Source organism: Olea europaea, unplaced genomic scaffold (genome assembly GCF_002742605.1).
Source record: "Olea europaea var. sylvestris unplaced genomic scaffold, O_europaea_v1 scaffold753, whole genome shotgun sequence".
NCBI classification, from domain to species: Eukaryota; Viridiplantae; Streptophyta; class Magnoliopsida; order Lamiales; family Oleaceae; genus Olea; species Olea europaea.
This window is the reverse complement of record NW_019265938.1, coordinates 69,687-89,349: the sequence shown is the minus strand read 5'-3', so window position 1 is coordinate 89,349 and position 19,663 is coordinate 69,687. Positions and strand designations below refer to the sequence as shown.

The following is a 19,663-nucleotide window of genomic DNA, read 5'->3' as shown; positions in this document are numbered from 1 at the left end:
TATTAACAATTACTCTATTTGAAGTTTGTAAATCATGAAATGATGTTGAACCTCGAATATGATTGAGAAAAACCCGCAGGAAATATCGTTTTCCTTCATATGGACTCGCTGTGACAATTCGTCCTATAATAGTATGTTTCTTTCTTGGAGTCCAAATATTCTTAGTTGAATTTCAAACAAAATGGGTTGGAAAATCTCGATACAATAGTATACGAGCAAATTCATTTGCTTCATTTACTCGAAAAAAGTCTATTAACATTGTTCTTTCCATATTTTTCGTTCTTAATAATAGTATATAAATCATCTTGATCATCATATCTTACTTGTTGATGATTTTCAAAATGAAGTTGTAAAGAATAAAAAATTGGATAAATTTCTGCTAAATTGAACGAAAAATCCTCTACATAGTTTCAGGTGGAGATATCCATCTGGCAGATTAATAAGCAGAGATTTCATCGATTTCTTTCTCTGTTTCATTTGTGGTAACTGAAAAATAAATACGATCATGTCCTTCGTACACATATTTATACAAATATTTTACAGTTTTAATAGAAGAACATACTTCAACATTAATGTGGCCGTCAAATTTAGCGCTCAAATAAGGATTGTATGATACAACCCATCGATTGTAACATTTGACCTCTAAATTTAATAAAAATAGCATTACCATGACGTTTATACAATGGATATGAGTTATCACCGAATATAGTATTATTACAAAAATTCCTATGGTATTTATTTTTACAACTTTTATTGCTTCCATACATACATTTTTTTGGATTAAGGTCTCCACAAGGGCCGTGCATATTGTGCTTAAAAATAATAGAATGAAGATAAAGATATGTATTTTGGTTAGGAATTTCACATGAAACTATCCTATCAACATTTGCAGCAAAACAAATTTTGTGGCCAAAGTTGAAAATAACAATAGATGTGCATAAGGAAGCCCTCTTTTTTTTTTTTTTTTTTTAAATTCAATAACATATATATGCACAACAATAGGGCCAAAGATGTTATTTTTATATAAATCATTTTTTAACTCTTCTAATTTTGCTCTAAATATACGTATAATTAGATCTGGTCGATTTTGAATCTCATCGTTGTGTTTTAGCTCTTGCCTAATTTCTAGCTAATTTGGATTACATATTATGGTTGAAAATATATCTGATTTTCCATAACATTGTACAATAGCCATTGCATTCATATAACTCATTCGCATATCTCTTCGCCCACATGTAAAGGACTGTGGCAAAACAAATTTTCTTCCAATTTTGTACCCTCTTGTCTCTCCATTTTGATCGCTGTCTACAATACCTTGGTAAAGTTTAGCTCGAATTTGTTTTTGGTTGTTACAAAAATAGTCTAATCGTGCAGTTTCGATCTTAACATACATATCTACAACATACTGTTGAAACAATCTACCACTATGAAGCAAAACAGACTTACCGGAATGCCTAATTTGCAATTTGTATGAATACTATTCTCGACAAGAAACCTGAAACCGTTGCTTTGTTCCATTCAACATTGCAAAACAAAATGAAAATGAAATTAATCATTTGTTAACATTTACACTGCTAAACTTAGTAGAATTCACAATAAAATATTTTTTCAAACCTTGATTTTCTTTTTCTATAAATTTAGCTGCAGAGGTAACTACAGTTGGAAAAGTAACTAATTTATACACATGTTTAGGCTGAAAATAGGTCTTTATGCACCTCTCAATGCCTTCATGTCAACCAGATTCCTCATATGGTAAAAGTAACGAATACTACAAAGGATCATAACAATCATAGTAATAATGAACTCTATGTGAATCACCGGATGATAATGTCACGAACACGAACATTAGCATTCCCATCATCTTCAACCCATACAGCAGCTACTTGAGATGTTGTAGGAGTATTGAAAACTCTTTGATCAAGTCCTGAATCACATCTTATGTGTATTCGATGGTCTTGCAAGTTAGTTGTATGACTTAAGGACCTAAAGAATTTATTATATGGATTTACCTTAAGGATTTCAATTAGAACAATCAAAATACATTGAACAAATTTTTTTTTAATTTTTCATACGATTTTGAAGTTCATTATCTGTATTATAAAAGTATAACTGCATATAAGATGGCAGACTGTTCTGTGGGATAAGTTCATTTACGTAATGATATACTTATCCTTGAACCCTGAATGTGTAATACCTCTGTATGATTTGAAGAGCTCTTTGTCGTATTTGACACCAAATGAAGTGAAAGCAAAATGATTATTATATCCCCTTGTAATCTTTTTAAATTCCATACATTTAGGTTCTTTAGAAGTAAACAAGTTTTACAGTTCAGTTGGTGAATCAGAAATACAGATATGAACTTTTCCATTAGAGCAACAGAAGTTTTTACTTTCTCTATAAAATTTTCTTGCACCACAATATTTACAACTATTGCATCTCATTAATACATATGAAGTCATTGGTTTGTTCAGTACATTAAAACTACTTCGTGATGCAGAATTGGAAATATCATGCGTCTGTTGGCTTGAAGTAGAAGCCTCAAAATCATGGTGCATTATAGATTGTTGCATTCTTTCAATGTTGGAATTATTAATTTTCAATGACATGGGATCATTTATCCTCTTGCAACGATCATTGCATCTAGTTCTAAGTCGATTTCGCCTATCCCTTTGCCTTTGGTTATGTTGTTGGTGATGGGACAATGTTTCGAAATTCAGAAAACCAGTCATTCTATTAGAACATGTTTTCGAAACATCCATAAGAACAATTAGATAACTTATCGAATAGTTGGAGCCCAAGGTAACCAACAAGAACTAAAAGAATTGAAAAAAAAGGCTACTAGCACATATATTACATCATACATATGTGGAAACTAAACTTTTAAGTAAAATAAATTTGCCTACATAGAATTGTTTAAGACTTTAACCGATTTACAATACGTAAAAACATGATAACTAACATAGCATAAATTGTACTTTTTAAAATATACAAACTATAAACATCCAACCTAAAGCAATAAGGAATTTGAAGGTTATCATTATGTTATTTGCTCTTTCTGGTATTTAATGATGCAGTTTATTGACAATGGAGTTAGCTATCAACCCAATGGTTGAGCTTATCCCTACATACTCATGCAAGTATTGCACTTCCAACTGTCGTGGTCATTATGGAAAAATAATTAGAGGTACACTACACATAGCAAGCACTAAGATTTATAATGCTATAAACATTAAACACAAAACCCTTCACATTTCCAGACCTTTGATTAGGAATTCTGACGTTTAATATGGCCTTTATTCTAGGAGCAGGTTCGTCGATTTTAATGGTGGTAAAGAGCTGGCATTGGTTCCATAAGTCAATTATATGGTTCACCAAAGCATAAATCTATATAACATTATTTATTAATTTGTAAGAAATGTCAACAAAAGAACATAAAAGAATAAGAAATCTAAGCTTGACATTGTTCAAAGCCGCAAATAAATTAAATGGAACTTCAAAATATTGCAGAACACAAGGTAAGAGTACTAAAAAAACGTACATTGGAGCTAGTATCAACTTTAACATCTGTCGTGATATTCTTGTGCTTCTCTTCAACTGAGCATTGATATCAGCGAAAAAATTCCCTTTTTTTGTTCCTGGTGATGTGAGGGCCAGCAATTGGAGAAAACAAACAAAAATATATTAAAAAATTTGAGGTCGTATAAACTAAGATTGATATCAAGATATACCCATCAGAATCATCAATGACAGTGGCTACAATCAGATCTGAACACCATGAATAGCCAATAAAGTTACAAAATCTAATCTATAAATACATAGTTCATACAAAAAGGTTCAATAACACATAATGATCTGCCTTCAAGAGATATGAGGAGGAAAAGACAGTAAGTCTGACAAATCCAACATCACATTTATTTGTTCAATAGACAGCACTCGGAAAGCAACAGAATGGTGTAAATATTGCATTGAAAAGGAGAATTTGATAGTTTCACAACAAAATCATTTTTAGTAAATCGATAGATTATATACATTGTTGGATCAATTGCAAGTTCCAATAACAAGCAAAAGTAGTGAACTTAATAAGTTTAACTAAATTAGTTCACCAAATGGAGATGTTTAACACCAGCAAATAAATTATGAAATGAATTTCTTCTCAGTTGTAAACATCAAAAGTGTTTGAATAAAAAATGGTGGAGTATAAGATTCTAAAATATGTGTCTATAACGACATACAGATACTGATAGAGAGAAGACCTTTATACAATTATATTCCATTTCTATAATCTCAGAAATCCTAGAGTATCTTTTTAGCAATCTGTGTATCGAAAACATGTAAAGTCAACAATCCTAGCCTCCTGGATAGAAAAGCACTCATAAAGGTAGCTCGAGGGACGTTCGGATCAAAAAAGAATATCGAGGAATATCTTGGATCAAAAAGGAAGCTTGACGGGATTGTATTGGCTTGCTCTATCTACTACATTTGGATAACAAGGAACGAGATGATTTTTTTAGGATCATAGGCCACAAGATGAATATCGAATATCAACAAATGTCGGTCAAATTCAAGTCAGAAGGGCAACTGAGCCAAAAGTCAACAAAAAAATATCAAACACAGATTTCATAATTTGGAAAAAAAATACGAAATCAAAGCAAACAAAAAGTTTAAATTGCTAAAAAGATAACAGATTAGTTCTGAACCTTCATGTGAAAGAAAATCGAAAGAGTATATTGCTAAGTTGAAGTAGATACAAAACAACACAATAGACTTAGGACATCGACAATAACGAGTAAGTTCTATGCATAATCTAATTGAACATTATCAAAGGAAGATAAACTTATAGAAGGAAAAGAAAATTCCTACCTTTTGACTGAAGCGAAACAAAGAGGAGAAAATTCCAAAGATGGATAGAAGTCAGATTTTGTACAATGATCCCAAAGATAGATATCAATGAAAACCTCACACAATATCAAAGAACGAACATCAGATTGAAATGATAAGGCACGCTGAAGCAGAAATCAGAAACAAGATATTAAACACCTCATCCAGAAGTTTAAAAAAAAAAAAAAAATTTGCACATGGATTTCAAAAATAGAAACTTGTAAACCTGCTCCCCAACCTCTTCATTTTCAACATCAATAAACCTCCTCCTTTTCTCCAATCCCCTCTTTCATCTCACATTTCCTAACATCATTTTATACCCTCCGTCCAATAAACCATTATTATTAGCTCGAATATATGGTTCAACAGAAAGTAAACCCCATATAAACAACATTATTTTTGAATTTTTAATTTTTTGGCATGTATTATTTGGAATACAAAACTTTTCTAAAATCTAGAAAATCAAACAAGAATGTATAAACACCAAAAGAATCAGAGTGTAGATTTAAATGTCACGTCATCGGTCATTTCAAGTGAAATTTCACCTGAAGTACGAAGACATGAATATGCATAATGCATTCCAACTACTTTTCCCATAAAATATTCCTTTCTTTCTGAATTAGGGCATGTGATCTTATTTGTGCAAATTAATTGATTTTGGTAGTGATTTTATGCTTCTTAAAAGACCCTAATATATATGGTGTGGCTGTCAATATCTCTTGATCGATGAAACATTACCGTGACACTTGTAGTTGATAAAAAGTTGTGCTCACATAAGGTAAATGTCATACTTGTTTGACATGTAATATTAGATATAGTAGAATGAGATTGTAAAATTTTGTTTACATTGATATTATTGACCACTTGTGTTATTTGAGAGAAAAACTACTTAAATCAAACAATTTCCACTTTTCTATTGAACAAGGGGGTTGTTTGGGCTCACACTGAGCATAGGAAGGTGCACTGTCTACTGGGATACATTTGAAATGGATCAATTCTTTGGATTGGAAAACTGATTTTTTACTTACGAACTGAACTACAACCTCTACTCGCTACCCAAACTGAGATAGAAAATAAGGACGGGGCAATATTATTCGACTCCCAAAAAACACCACTAACTTAACTTCTACAAATCGAATTCAAGAGTCTCAAGTCTTGAAACCTCAACTTTTGTTGCTCGTAAGATTGTCAACAATTCATTCTAAAACCTGTTTTTTTTTCTTTTTCTTTTTTTTGCTTTTTTAAATAATTAAGAAATATACAAATCAAAACTCTATGTTTCCAAAATCTAGCTTCTTCATTTTTTTTAATCAGCTCATTATCAGATGATATGATAAGAATTTAAGAAAGCAAACATTAATTTTTTGTTGGTGAGGTTATAAAAAAGCAAAACCACATCCCTCCATTCAGTCCAATTTGTTCACATATATGAGGTGAGAATCCACCAAACTAACGATGGAATCATAGTACGAATGCACCAAATTTACTTTAGTTATATTTTGACTCAAACATTTATCTTGAATTTGGTACATTGTATTAAATCTCATTGAACAAAGAGAGAGGATTACATAAGTTTAAACTTATCAATTACTTAGAAGTTATCTTTATTGAATTGGAGATATGGATCATTCAATCTTGCGAATTAGTCAAGCTTATGAGTGGAAAAGAGACATTCGATTTTTGAACTTTTAAGAACATAGGAATTTATCTTCATGCATGTTACAAGAAAATCCAACTTTTTTTTCCAGAAAAGAAAAACCACACATTTAATATACTACTATGATCTTGAAAATATTGAGTGCATTTTACCTATTGGTACAAAGAATTTTGTTATATATTATTATCAACAATATCATTTTCCTAAGGTATGAGTAAGTAGAGTTCGCCCATGCAACAAAAAATTTGTACCGTGATCGACCCCTCATTTGCTTAAACGTCTTTCTTTTTTATTTTATTAAATTATGTCCAATTGAACTATCAAACATGTCCCTAATATTTTCTTTTTATTGGATTTTTTTTTCAATTAAATAAAGCTCTTGACTTGGTAATGTATCATTCCAAGTCTCCAAATTATGATATGGCACCAATCACTAATGACACTGGATGATTAATACATTCAATCTCCACTTAGCAACTAATAAGACATAAAAATAGAAATCATTTATCCAATGAAGAGATTTCTTTATCCCATGTTGAATTTTTAATTTTTTGACATGTATTATTTGGAATATGAAACTTTTCTAAAATCTAGAAAATCAAACAAAAATGTATAAACACCCAAAAAATCAGAATACAACAGAAAGTAAACCCCATATAAACTACAATATTTTTTGAATTTTTTATTTTTTGACATGTATTATTTGGAATACAAAACTTTTCTAAAATCTAGAAAATCAAACAAGAATGTATAAACACAAAAATAAAAAATAAGAAATAAATCAGAGTGTAGATTTAAATTTCATTTCTATTACATGAACTTTTCCAACAAACTTGTGATAAATAAATAAAAATCGGGAAACCCGTTGCTTACACTACAGAAGAAGAGAAATGAAAAAAAAAATTGGAAATCTACACTAAGGGAAGAAATTGGGGCATGATAATTATACTTACCTTTAGAGAAAAAACAGTATTGTAGTCGTCGATTGGATTTGGGAGGGCTTTTGTTTTGCCTCTTTTCTACCATGCGGAGTGAGAAAACTCGGGTTAGTATAGGATTAACAATAAATCTAGATTTACAGAGGACTTCTTACACTAACTGTACAGAAGTTTAAAAAATTGCTGACGTGGGAGGAGGAAAAGAGGGAAAACTTTGGTTTTTCTCTCATGACCCACCAAATTCTCTCGTTCACTTGCCAAAATGGAAGCCCCAAAGCTGAAGTGGAGAAATGAGTTGCTGAACAACCTCTCGATTCACCATCAAAATAAGAACTAAAAAGCTCCACTTCTTCTCCGACCTCAAGAGCATCGGAGCTGGAGCTCCACTTCTTCTCCGACCTGAAGAGCACCGGAGCTGGAGCTCCACTTCTTCTTCGACCTGAAGAGCACCGGAGTTGGAGCATTTTTCGTGTTTGAGCAACCATCATTCTTTCCACTGGTGCAAGCGAGTTCACTATCTTTTCCAGTGTAGCGACGATTTCCTACCCCAGTGACGGTAATTGCCCAAATGTAATTTCTATTTATCTTCATGCTGTGATTTTTGAACACACACCACAGAACGTTTCATTGTACATTTGGGGAAAAAATTAATCCTGTCATTTTGAACACACACCACAGGAATGAATACACTGTAATATGCTATCAAAATTTTTTATGAATGTTGCTGGAATATGTACCCTCCCATGCAAAGGAATGAACACACACACACACACATGTACATGAAGTCATATATTAGCAAAACCTTCCTATGCAACTGAATGCCACAAAATATATACCTCCATATGCTAATCTAAAGGAAATTTTCTAAAGTTCAAAAAAAAAAATTAGGGCTATTAAGCACTGTGATTGATCGCTTTAACGTTACTATGGTTTAAGACATTTGTTTGCTTAACAAAATTTGCTACATGAAATCACATCCATGTTGGCTTAACAATGTATTTATTATCTTGTCCAGGCAATTTAGTTGCAACACTGAAAGTATGGAAGATGTGAATGAAGACCCTTTATTGCTATCTGATGATGAAATAGTTGGGGATAATATCAATAGTATGGACAGAGAACCGTTAGGAGAAGATAAAGAGGTTGCTCCGGAGGTCGGTATGATTTTTGATGGGGAAAAAGAGTTGTTTGATTTCTATAAGAGATATGCTTATGCCGTCGACTTTCCCGTGAGGAAAAGGAATTCGAAAAAGGGTGACGACGGAGTTGTTAGATATATCACATTCACATGTAGCCGTGAAGGTCGAAGAGGCAGTAACACAAACATTACTTTGAAGTCATAACCAACAAGTTAAACAGATTGTAAAGCGAGGATAATCGCATCTGTAGATAATGTTGGGAAATGGAAAATTAACACCGTCCATCTCAAGCATAATCATAAAACAAGTTCTTCCAAGTCGAGGTTGTTTCGATGTAATAGAGAATTGACTGCAAATGCGAAAAGAAAGCTTGAATTGAATGATATGGCAGGAATTTCATTGCACAAAAGTTACAACTCCACAGTTGTGGAAGCAGGTGGATACGAGAATATGACTTATGCTGAAAAGGATTGTCGCAACTATATTGAATAAGTGAGACGGTTACGACTTGGAGAAGGAGACGCCATAGCTTTACGATCCTACTTTTCAAAGATGCAAGCACGGTGTTCGGGATTTTATTTTAGTATGGATTTGGATGACGAGTCATGGCTTCGAAATATATTTTAGGCAGATAATAGATCTAGGCAAGCATACAAAGAGTTTGGCGATATTGTTACCTTTGACACGACGTATCTTACAAATAAGTACGACATGCCTTCCGCTCCTTTTGTTGGAGTTAATCACCATGGACAATCAATATTGCTTGGTTGTGGTTTGTTGTCGAATGAGGACACGGGTACATTTGTGTGGCTGTTCAAGACATGGCTCAAGTGCATGTATGGCCATCCTCCCCACGGAATAATTACGGATCAAGATAAGGCCATGCAAAATGCGATTGAGATTGTTTTTCTAAATACAAAACATAGATAGTGTTTATGGCATATTATGAAAAAGTTGCCAGAAAAGTTAGGTTATCAAATTTTCTAAGGTTCAATTTTCTCATCCATACATGGATTGGTATATGATTCCCAGGGTATTGATGAATTCGAAGAAGGTTGAAGAACGATGGTTGAAAAGTTCGAATTGCATGAGAATGTTTGGTTGTCGGGCTTGTTTGATAATAGAAGACGTTGGGTACCGTGCTTTCTGAAGACAACATTCTGGGCAGAGATGTCTACAACACAACGAAGTGAGAGTATGAATGCATTCTTTGATGGATATGTACATTCGAAAACCTCATTGAAACAGTTTGTGGAACAGTACGAAAGAGCACTTTGGAGCAAGGTCGAGAAAGAATTCCAGGCTGATTTTAGATCATACTCTCAAATGGTGCCTTGTGCAACTGCCTTCGAAATGGAAAAGCAATTTCAATCGATTTATACAATATCCAAGTTCAAGGAAGTGCAAGATGAGTTCATAGGGAAGGTGTATTATGATGTCGTTGCAACTTCAGATGGATTTTTTTGGGACAAAGTACGAGATTCGGGGGTCTATCGTGTATCCCGTGCGCAAGAGAAAGAAAACATATTTTGTGTCATTTTGAATGGACACACGTGAAGTTCTTTGTAGCTGCCATTTGTTTGAGTTTCGAGGAATTATTTGTACGCATGCTATTACAATATTAGATCGTAATGATGTCACGACAATGTCGGATAGGTATATAGTCAGGAGATGGAGGAGAGACGTCAACAGACCACACACAAGAGTTGCGGTGAACTATGACGGGTTGGGTAGTACTCCAGAACAAATCCGATATGATGATCTGTGTCAGACATTTTCAGAGTTGGCTGACCTTGTTGCAAATGATGAAGGGCGGGCTCGTGCGGTAAAAGATTGGATAAAATCTCAAGCTGCAGAACTGAGGTCTTTAAATTCGAGTAATGGTCGTAATGTTCTATCCCAGCCAAGTATGCATTTACTAGGCCAATGTAATAAGGTCACAAAGTCCTAGCGGCGTGAATATATTAGATCCTAAGACGTCGAATAGAAAGGACGCACCAAGGAAACTTCGGAGGAAAAGTGCTGGAGTCCACTTCAAAGAAGGCTAAGGTAAGTTGTTTTACTAACCTCGTCAAATAGAAAAGGAGCTTCGCTACGAAATCTAATTTCTTTCCATGTATATGTACAGGCTACTTCGACTAAATCCAAAGGAAAGAGACCAGTCGTTGGCCATATTGATATGGAAGAGGCTGCATCGGACCTTCAGTTATCTGGACAACTTCATGATTCTCAGCCGACCCCGTTTTCATATTTGCAACTGTTGCTGGTAAGTTTATGATTTTCATTTAATTAAATTTTACTTCATGCTTACTTCAAGTTCCATTAACGTTGTCATATGATACAGGGTGATGTCCAAAGCCAAGTGTGTACCCAACAATTATCGTCATCCACTTTTATCCCTCTGTCGTCTACTAATATTATATTCAATTCTCAAGGTGAACATGTGTTGATGCCGTATCATACGTTAGGAACTTCATCTCCATGTTTTACTCAGGTAAATGTTTACTTTGTTTCCTATGCGTTTTGGGTGAAAACATTAAATGATCACTGATAATGAAATTGCTGCATTCTATTTTCAGCTCTATGGTGGAACTCATTTCCCAAGACCTTCCCACATTGCAGACGACCTTGCTCGTATTCGGCCAGTGGTGTCAAATCACAATGATGATGAAATCTCGTATGGGAATTGAAATGGGAGCAAAAGCCATTGCAAAAATTGGTCGCTAATTGGGCAAGAGTGGTTAAAGTATTAGCATCCCATGTGAACTTCCTGAATTATAAACATATGTGTGGAACTCGATTTTTTTGTCATTCGTGTGTTGGTTTTATGTCATCCCATATGTATTGATAAACATTTTCAGACATCCTGCAGGATATTTTCCTATCATTGTGTATGACTATTGTTCATTTCAAATTTTGGTGGACCTTTATAGCGTCCAGTTATATGTTTATATAATATGGAATGGCCATCAATGTTGTGGTTTGGATTGTTTTGTGCAATAGAAATTTTGAATTTTAGGTAAACAAGAGAATGTCTGGGATATTACTTATGTTCTCTTCCATGGGATGATCTGCTTGTTCAGTTGAAAACAACCTGTATGTATTTTTTTTCTTGATTCTGACCAAAACTTGGCAACACATTCTTTCAACAACCAATCTTTGCAATTCAGTGACCCAGATAAGTAAAAATGCCATACACAATTTAGAGACCAGTTTGGAAGAAAAATAGAATTCATTCATCATGGTTTACACAAGTTTTTCAACACCAACTACATATTTCAATAACGGGAAATCCCATGCCTTCCATACAAAATGCACATCAATACTTGATTCAGGCTTTCAAGATGCAAAATGAAGCCTTACACATCTAAACTGCACATTTACTACAGCCGACACACACACACAAACAACCCATAACATGGTCCTGCTACAGCCAACACACACAGACAAAACAATAAAATTGTCCTGCTACTTATGAAGCTCGGCCCTTTCCCTTTCCAGCCACTTCAGCACTTTCCTTTCCCTTGCGGAATGTTACATTCAATGTTATCTCGATGTCTCGTTTTTCGGCTATTCGAGCTAGGCTATCGAACATGATTGGCAAATCTTCGTCAACTTCATCTATGGCTACAGGATTCACCACTTCATTCATTGTACTCGATTCACCACGTGATTCTTCATTCTCCACCCAAAAGAAATAGCCACAATTATTACTGCACGTTCTAAATAATCGCCCTTGGTTGTCTGTCTTTCTTTCAACTTCAAAGCATTTCTCCCATCCCCATGGACATCCTCATTTTACTAGACAATCATTGAAGAAGTGCTCTATACTTCTACAAGCGTGACAAACACCAACATTCTTCTGTCTCATCCTGAACGCGAATCAAACACCAATATCATCAGCGATTCTACTAATCTGACCAATTACACTAGTATCTCACAAGAATTTACAGAGAATATAAATGTGAAATACTGAACAAGTTTCGAAAGAACCTTACTTCACTTATACCTATTGTGGACTGATCGGCTGTTGCTAGTGGAGGTCAGTGGGGCGTCTGTGAACAGAGGTGAGGAAACTTAGTTTTCCAGAACTTATATCACTTACAGTTTCGAAGGAAAGATACTTCACTTACAGTTTGGAAAGAAGATAGAAGCTTATGTTTTTCACAAATTTGGGGTAAATTATGCTGTTCCAGAAGAAGCCCCAAACTTCTGTATTTGATAACTTCGGGGTAAATTTCAGAAGTAGACCCACACGACGGAGGTGAAGATACCTGGCTCTTGTGGACTGACTCGTCGGTCGAAGGTGGAGAAGAGAGCGGCGTATGTGATGGCGGTGAGGAAGAGTGCGTTGTTTGCGGACTCTGGTGAAGACGAAGGAGGCGATTTGACTGTGGGTTCAACGTGAGATGTGCGCACTTTTAATGTCGCCGGACAGAGGTTGACCTCAAGTGGGCGTCGAAGGAGATGAAGTGGGTTGTTCCTAGGGTTCCCAATTTTGAACGGAGACGGGAAGGAGAATGAAATGAGGGATGAGGAGTGTTTTCTTTTTCAGTCATTTTTTTCTCCTTAAAACTCCAGCTGCCACGCCATTCTGTATGGCCTCTGTAAGACGACTTTCTGTATGTGTAGTGCGACCGTTTATTGTAATGGCTTTGGGTATCACATTTTGGAGAGATATGTTGTATATAATATATAATATGTTAGATATAACAAAAGACCATTGGACCTGACTTTTAGAATTAGTGTAATGAATATTTAAGGGTAAAATAGGAAACAAACAAATGCATCCTAGATGAATGGTACCGGCAAGATTCTCTCTTTTAAGGTAAATAGGACTAGTAAAAGTAGATGCATTAAAGAGCTCTCGAAGCATAACTCAGTTGTGCAAAGGATAAGAGTGATGTTATCTTACGCCTTACTCGCAGTCACAGTGTGGAAGTTCGATTTTTGAGACGTGAAATTTGACTTTTTGTAGGAGCAGTGTACAGGCAACTCTTATTTCTTGACATGGTGAGATACAGTCCACAATTTACCTCTCTCACAAAATTTTAGGGGCGGACGATGAAACCCTCAAAATTGGGGTTCAACCTTTATAAATTTAAAGAACCAAAGGGACCAATCCGATGTAGGTTAGGTTTGATATGGTCCAGGGGAGCATTTAATTTACCCTATTAATTAAGTATTGGGCTTCTTCTACTCTATCTCTTAACCCCAATTTCCTCATTCTTTTGCTTCTCCTCCGACGATGTCATCAACATTATTCTCAAACATGAAATATTCCGATAGCTTAACAGTTGTCGGAATCTCAATCTGCACTGCAATAATCTGTGAGGCTATCTCCTGGCTCTTAATCTACCGTACTTCATCCTACAAATCCCTCAAATCTACCATCGACAAGGCCTCCAAGAAACTCGAAACGATGAAAACCACGGATCCTAATACTGCAACAATTGTCAAGAAATCCAAAACCAAGAAAATCGATCGGGTCGAATCATCCTTAAAGGAATCCAGTCGAGACCTCTCCATGTTCAAATTCAAATCTGGCGGAGTAGTTGCCCTTGTTTTGTTCATGGTTTTTGGTTTACTTAACAGCCTTTTTGAGGGGAAGCCCGTCGCAAAAATCCCATTTGTGCCCATAAAGCTGGTGCAGAAGATGAGCCACAGGGGATTGTTGGGGGACGATATGACGGATTGTTCGATGGCGTTTTTGTACTTTTTGTGCTCTATTAGTATAAGGACTAATCTTCAGAAGTTCTTGGGCTTCTCACCGCCACGTGGAGCAGCCGGGGCCGGGCTCTTTCCCATGCCGGATCCCAAATCCAATTGATTAGGTTTCGGTGGACTTTCTCCATCTGGTACTGATTTTTGTTGGGTTTTGTTTAATTTAATGTTTGGATCGGAGACTTTTAGATAATTATATGGTGGGTATGATGAATAATAATTTCAGCTATTGCTACTTGTGGAATTTTTAATTAACCTAATACTATCTTTGTTGCATTTTGATTAGTAGTTGCTTTACTGGGAATTTTTTACCCAAAGAACAATTTTTAAATAAGCAAATTGTGATACTTGAATTTTTGCGAATAAATTATGAAAATTTTAGTCTAGTTTTGAGGTTTTCAGTTAATTGAGTAAATGCATTTTTCTTTCATATATTTGCTACTAGTGGAGTAATGTGATTTAGTTATCAAAATCAAATCTTGAATAATTGATTATTTGTCTGAAGTTACTGGTGTATTTTATTTTTTAAATTCGGATCTCATGACTAGTGTTTGTAGGATAACTGATTCAGGCTACATTCTAATGCAAGCCAAGGATTACCTATTGAATCTACGCGTAATTCTTAAATAATAAATGTTATGCACTATCGGATAATTGTCGTGTGTTTAGAAGTTCAGGCATGTTCTGAAGTCCATTTTAAGGAATTTTGCACTGTTAAACTGTATAACTCTCGAGTTCGTTTTGGCTTGATTTTGCACTATTAAACTGTATATAAACTTGCAGTAGTTATCTAAGTGATGGTTTGATTTATTAATGTATGCCTTAAATACTCTGCAATGTTTTGCTATGAAGAACATGTTTCGTTGTGCTTAAAAGTTAATTTTCCTGTTAAGTAAGCTTTGTTGGTAAAAAAAATATAACTTTGAGAATCATGTTTGTACAGTAACTTAACAGCAAGTTTGGCTTACGTTTAAACACGATAAAACATAAGCTCCTCTCTCTCTCTCTCTCTCTCTCTCTGTTATACATTCCAACACTGGTGGAAATTATTTATTTCTTTATTTATTTGGGGGTGGGTTGGGGGGGGGGGGTTTTTTTTTTTTTTTTTTTTGGGGGGGGGGGGGGGGGGGGGGGGGGGCAATTGCCCTCCACCAAGATTTGAAAATTTAAAAAGACGTACTAAAATACATTATATTGTGCAAAAAAAATATTTTGGCTATGAATTGCCCCCACCGCAAATTGATTAGTTAAAATTGCCTCTTATTAAAATTTTTGGCTCTGCCCCTGCATTCTTAACTTTCTTTCTATGTGCTTTTAAAATAATTTTGTCCTGAGCTTACCACTCTTTTCACTTATGTGTTTAAACACATTCCATCTTTTGTGTTGCGGATCTTCTCCCTAAGTTTGTATTTACTATTAAGAATTCAGTTATATCTTACTGCTTTAGACATCATTTTACGCCTTCCGGTTTTTGTGATGCTTTTAATTAAGATGTTTTACATTAATATCTAAATATTTAAAATTTTGGAAACAAGGTTCATTAATATCTTCAAAATGTTTGCGGATAAAATTTTACTCTTCCCTTAAATTTCTTTTCATCCAATCAAAACTCTAGGCATCATTCGATCAATTCGGTTCTCTAATAGCAAAACAGATAAAGTAGAAAGTTGGCAACTTCTGTGAAATATGAATGGAGGGGATGTTTAGATTACTTATAGGATTGCTTCAATCACGGTTAATTACCTATTTTTCAACAATTTTTATTCAAAAATCAACTGTCAGCTTATTCAAGCAAATAGAACGTTCAAGTGCATTAGACTAATTTTGAGGTTCATATGTACACCCTACCTACAAATCATTTCTTTCTTCTGCAACCTAACTGCTAAGGTAGAATTGTTTAAGAATACAAAAATTCACACCTGAAGCAACAAACAGCGATGCATTGAGTGAAATAGCTTATGGCTGCATCATACAAGGAAGGATTTTTAGCCACCAAGTTTGTATTTACTGTATTTACAAGGAAGGATTTTTATCAGTGTGGTGGTGCTTGGTGGCTAAAAATCCTTCCTTGTATGATGCAGCCATAAGCTATTTCACTCAATGCATCGCTGTTTGTTGCTTCAGGTGTGAATTTTTGTATTCTTAAACAATTCTACCTTAGCAGTTAGGTTGCAGAAGAAAGAAATGATTTGTAGGTAGGGTGTACATATGAACCTCAAAATTAGTCTAATGCACTTGAACGTTCTATTTGCTTGAATAAGCTGACAGTTGATTTTTGAATAAAAATTGTTGACAAATAGGTAATTAACCGTGATTGAAGCAATCCTATAAGTAATCTAAACATCCCCTCCATTCATATTTCACAGAAGTTGCCAACTTTCTACTTTATCTGTTTTGCTATTAGAGAACCGAATTGATCGAATGATGCCTAGAGTTTTGATTGGATGAAAAGAAATTTAAGGGAAGAGTAAAATTTTATCCGCAAACATTTTGAAGATATTAATGAACCTTGTTTCCAAAATTTTAAATATTTAGATATTAATGTAAAACATCTTAATTAAAAGCATCACAAAAACCGGAAGGCGTAAAATGCAAAATAGTTCAAGATAATAGCGTGATTAAGAGTATGTATTGAACATAAGATTAAATGAATAATATAAAAAATTGTAACTCATTTCCAAGGTGACAAACTCTAATAGATACTCAATAGATTAATTATCATGCATTTTAATTTATTAATAAAGTATGTTTAAAGTCTCCAAAAAGCCCATCACCATCCTTGCTCAACTTATGAATTTTATTGTAGTTTCCTCAACCATTTTTGCACCATTATGTGGAAAAGTATTCAATTAGAAGGCCTTTTTTTCCCTTCATTTTAGAGAGTATAAGTCTAGAATTAATAGTTGTGAGAACTTACGCAACACCTACGCTTGTAGATGGAAGCTTACTGTGTGTACAGAAACTGCACACACAGAACAGACACAGAAGGGAATGGGTGGGGAGATTTTTGGCATTTTTATCACAATATGTGATTAAGCCAAAATCAGTTACTATTGCTGCTAAAGGTCATTATTATTATCATCCTTATTATAATCAGAGGTTCGTTGTGAGTAAAAAACCAACTTTTTCTCCTATTCAACTTAATTCCTTCCCACCCAAGGAACTTAGCCTTGCAGAGAAGGTCGGAATCCACGCAGAAGCTATGTTATGCAATGGTGGCAATGAAGTTGAGGCAGAAAAACTGGATTTGACACTCAAGCTCTAGATACATACATATGTGTGTTTGTTTGATCGTCTTTATGTATTATCCTAGAATATGTAGCAAAATAAAAGAGAAATAATCTCTTTAATGTTAGTTTTCTATTATGCGTGTATATGTTTTTTGTTAGTATAGAAAAGCAAGTATTACTCCTTTCAGATGTTGTGCTAATTTGTTTTATTAGTAGAAATTCCTCAATTTGGATATTAAGTGCTTAATTTGATAAAACAGTAATAAAATTTTATCTACTGGTCAAACTTCTTTAAGCAGGATCTAGAACTTTTACCGATTTTTCAACTGTACATCTTATCAACTTTTATAAAAAAAAAAAGAAAAATTGTCAAACAACCCCTAATAAATAATGCTCAATAGTTAATATATATATGGCCCATAATAGAGATTGTGTTTCTATAACGATTGATTTGGATTTGAACTATGTAATTGCTAAGAAGCATGATGATCGATGTCAATGTTTAATAGATACACCCCCATGTGTGGGCCCCCTCCATGTGAGGGGGTGTATATCCATGTATACACCATGAGATGTACTCATAACATTATCCAATAGTTAATCATGTATTCATGGCAATTAACAATGAACAAGTTTCCCTAATGGTTGAATTGGATTGTGTCAATGTCGAGAGCGTGAAGATTGATTTGGACTGTATAACTTCTAGGAAGCATGGAGATTGGTGTCTTCAAGCTACACCCTTCTCTGCTACCAAATAATAGAGTTTTCAGAGAAGACCAAAGCAAATGATTTTGATTTTCACAGTCAGATGAAAAGAATAAAGATTCAAATATTACCTATTTACCCTCCCCACAGCGACGAGTCTGTTGTCTTGGGAAGCGTTGAAGCTTGCTTCTTCTCTAGAGTCGGGGAGAATCGCAAGTGAAGCTATTAGTCAATTCCAATCGAAAGGCTTTCACAATTTTTGATTTTTAATGGACCTCTCTGTAGGATTCAAACCCAAATGAGTTCTTTCTAACTACTTGGCCTGTAGTAAATATCTGGTTCACTGCGCTTAATAGTAAACGTATCCATGGCAGTTAATTGTGAATTCCCCTAATAGTTCATACACTCATGACACTAACTAGTGAACATAATTCCATTTCTAAATGATATAATACTTCTTATATTTTTTCACGTTTTCTAGTGAAACAAAAACATTCCGTAAAGACATATATGCAGTATAATATTTGTTATAAACACCATCCACTTAAATAAGCATGTCTTTGGAGCTTTTCTATAGAAATACATTTATATTAACCAATAAAACGTTAAAAACACGAAACCGTAGAAATATAGATCTGTTGCTGCAATTTCAGAAATGTTCACATTGGCACGAGATGTGACGCATTACGTGACAAACCGAAGTCGGAAGTTGACGTATTTTTAGTTGCCGTACAACGCCAAAACCCATTTAAGGATTTCGAAACCAACAATAAATACAAAGTACTCTTAAATCACTGAGATCAACATGTGCAATTTCCCACTCCACGTGTATACAAGTTCGATACGAATACGGTGAAAGTCATCCCAAATAGTGATGTAGAAATGGCATGGCAAGTACCGTAGAGGAATATCCTACTTACGTGTTGTTCGCTCACTAGACTGCTTTGTCAAATTTCGATACATATAGGGCCAAATATTTTTTTTAAACGTTTTTTAACATATATTTTGACACCATGAAAGTCATCCGAAGCGGTGATGTTGGTATTGTAGAGGAACACTTCAAAGAGTCCACTCAGTAGATGAAAATCTTACCTAATAATTTACCCAATATACTACTCAGTTATATTTTAAATTATAAAGTAGTAACGAGATGGATGCCCTAACAATATTGTACCAAAGAGTTCACTTTGCTGGACTAACCTTCAAATCTCAATATATTGGAAATTAATTATTATAATCACAAATATTGAGACAAATCTTTTCATTCTTTTTTCCGTATTTGCATTGACACATTGACAAATATTGGAAATTAATTAGTTAAGCCCTTGTTTGAACCATACATTTTTCAATAAAATAATATTACACGCAAATCTAAAACGCTTCCCTATTTTT

At 34.4% G+C, this 19,663-nt stretch overlaps 2 protein-coding genes across 2 annotated transcripts; both read left to right on the top strand.

The window, feature by feature from the left end:
• Positions 1 to 8,513: 8,513 nt before the first annotated feature.
• LOC111391106 lies at positions 8,514 to 9,542 on the top strand. The gene is made up of 3 exons (XM_023016258.1): positions 8,514 to 8,775; positions 8,863 to 9,048; positions 9,244 to 9,542. Exons 1-3 carry the CDS (start codon positions 8,514 to 8,516, stop codon positions 9,540 to 9,542), a joined length of 747 nt encoding a protein of 248 aa, XP_022872026.1.
• Positions 9,543 to 13,786: 4,244 nt separating this feature from the next.
• Positions 13,787 to 14,621, top strand: LOC111391101 (calcium load-activated calcium channel-like). The gene has a single exon (XM_023016252.1). It carries the CDS (start codon positions 13,861 to 13,863, stop codon positions 14,440 to 14,442), a length of 582 nt encoding a protein of 193 aa, XP_022872020.1. The 5' UTR covers positions 13,787 to 13,860; the 3' UTR covers positions 14,443 to 14,621.
• The last annotated feature ends 5,042 nt before the right edge of the window (positions 14,622 to 19,663 follow it).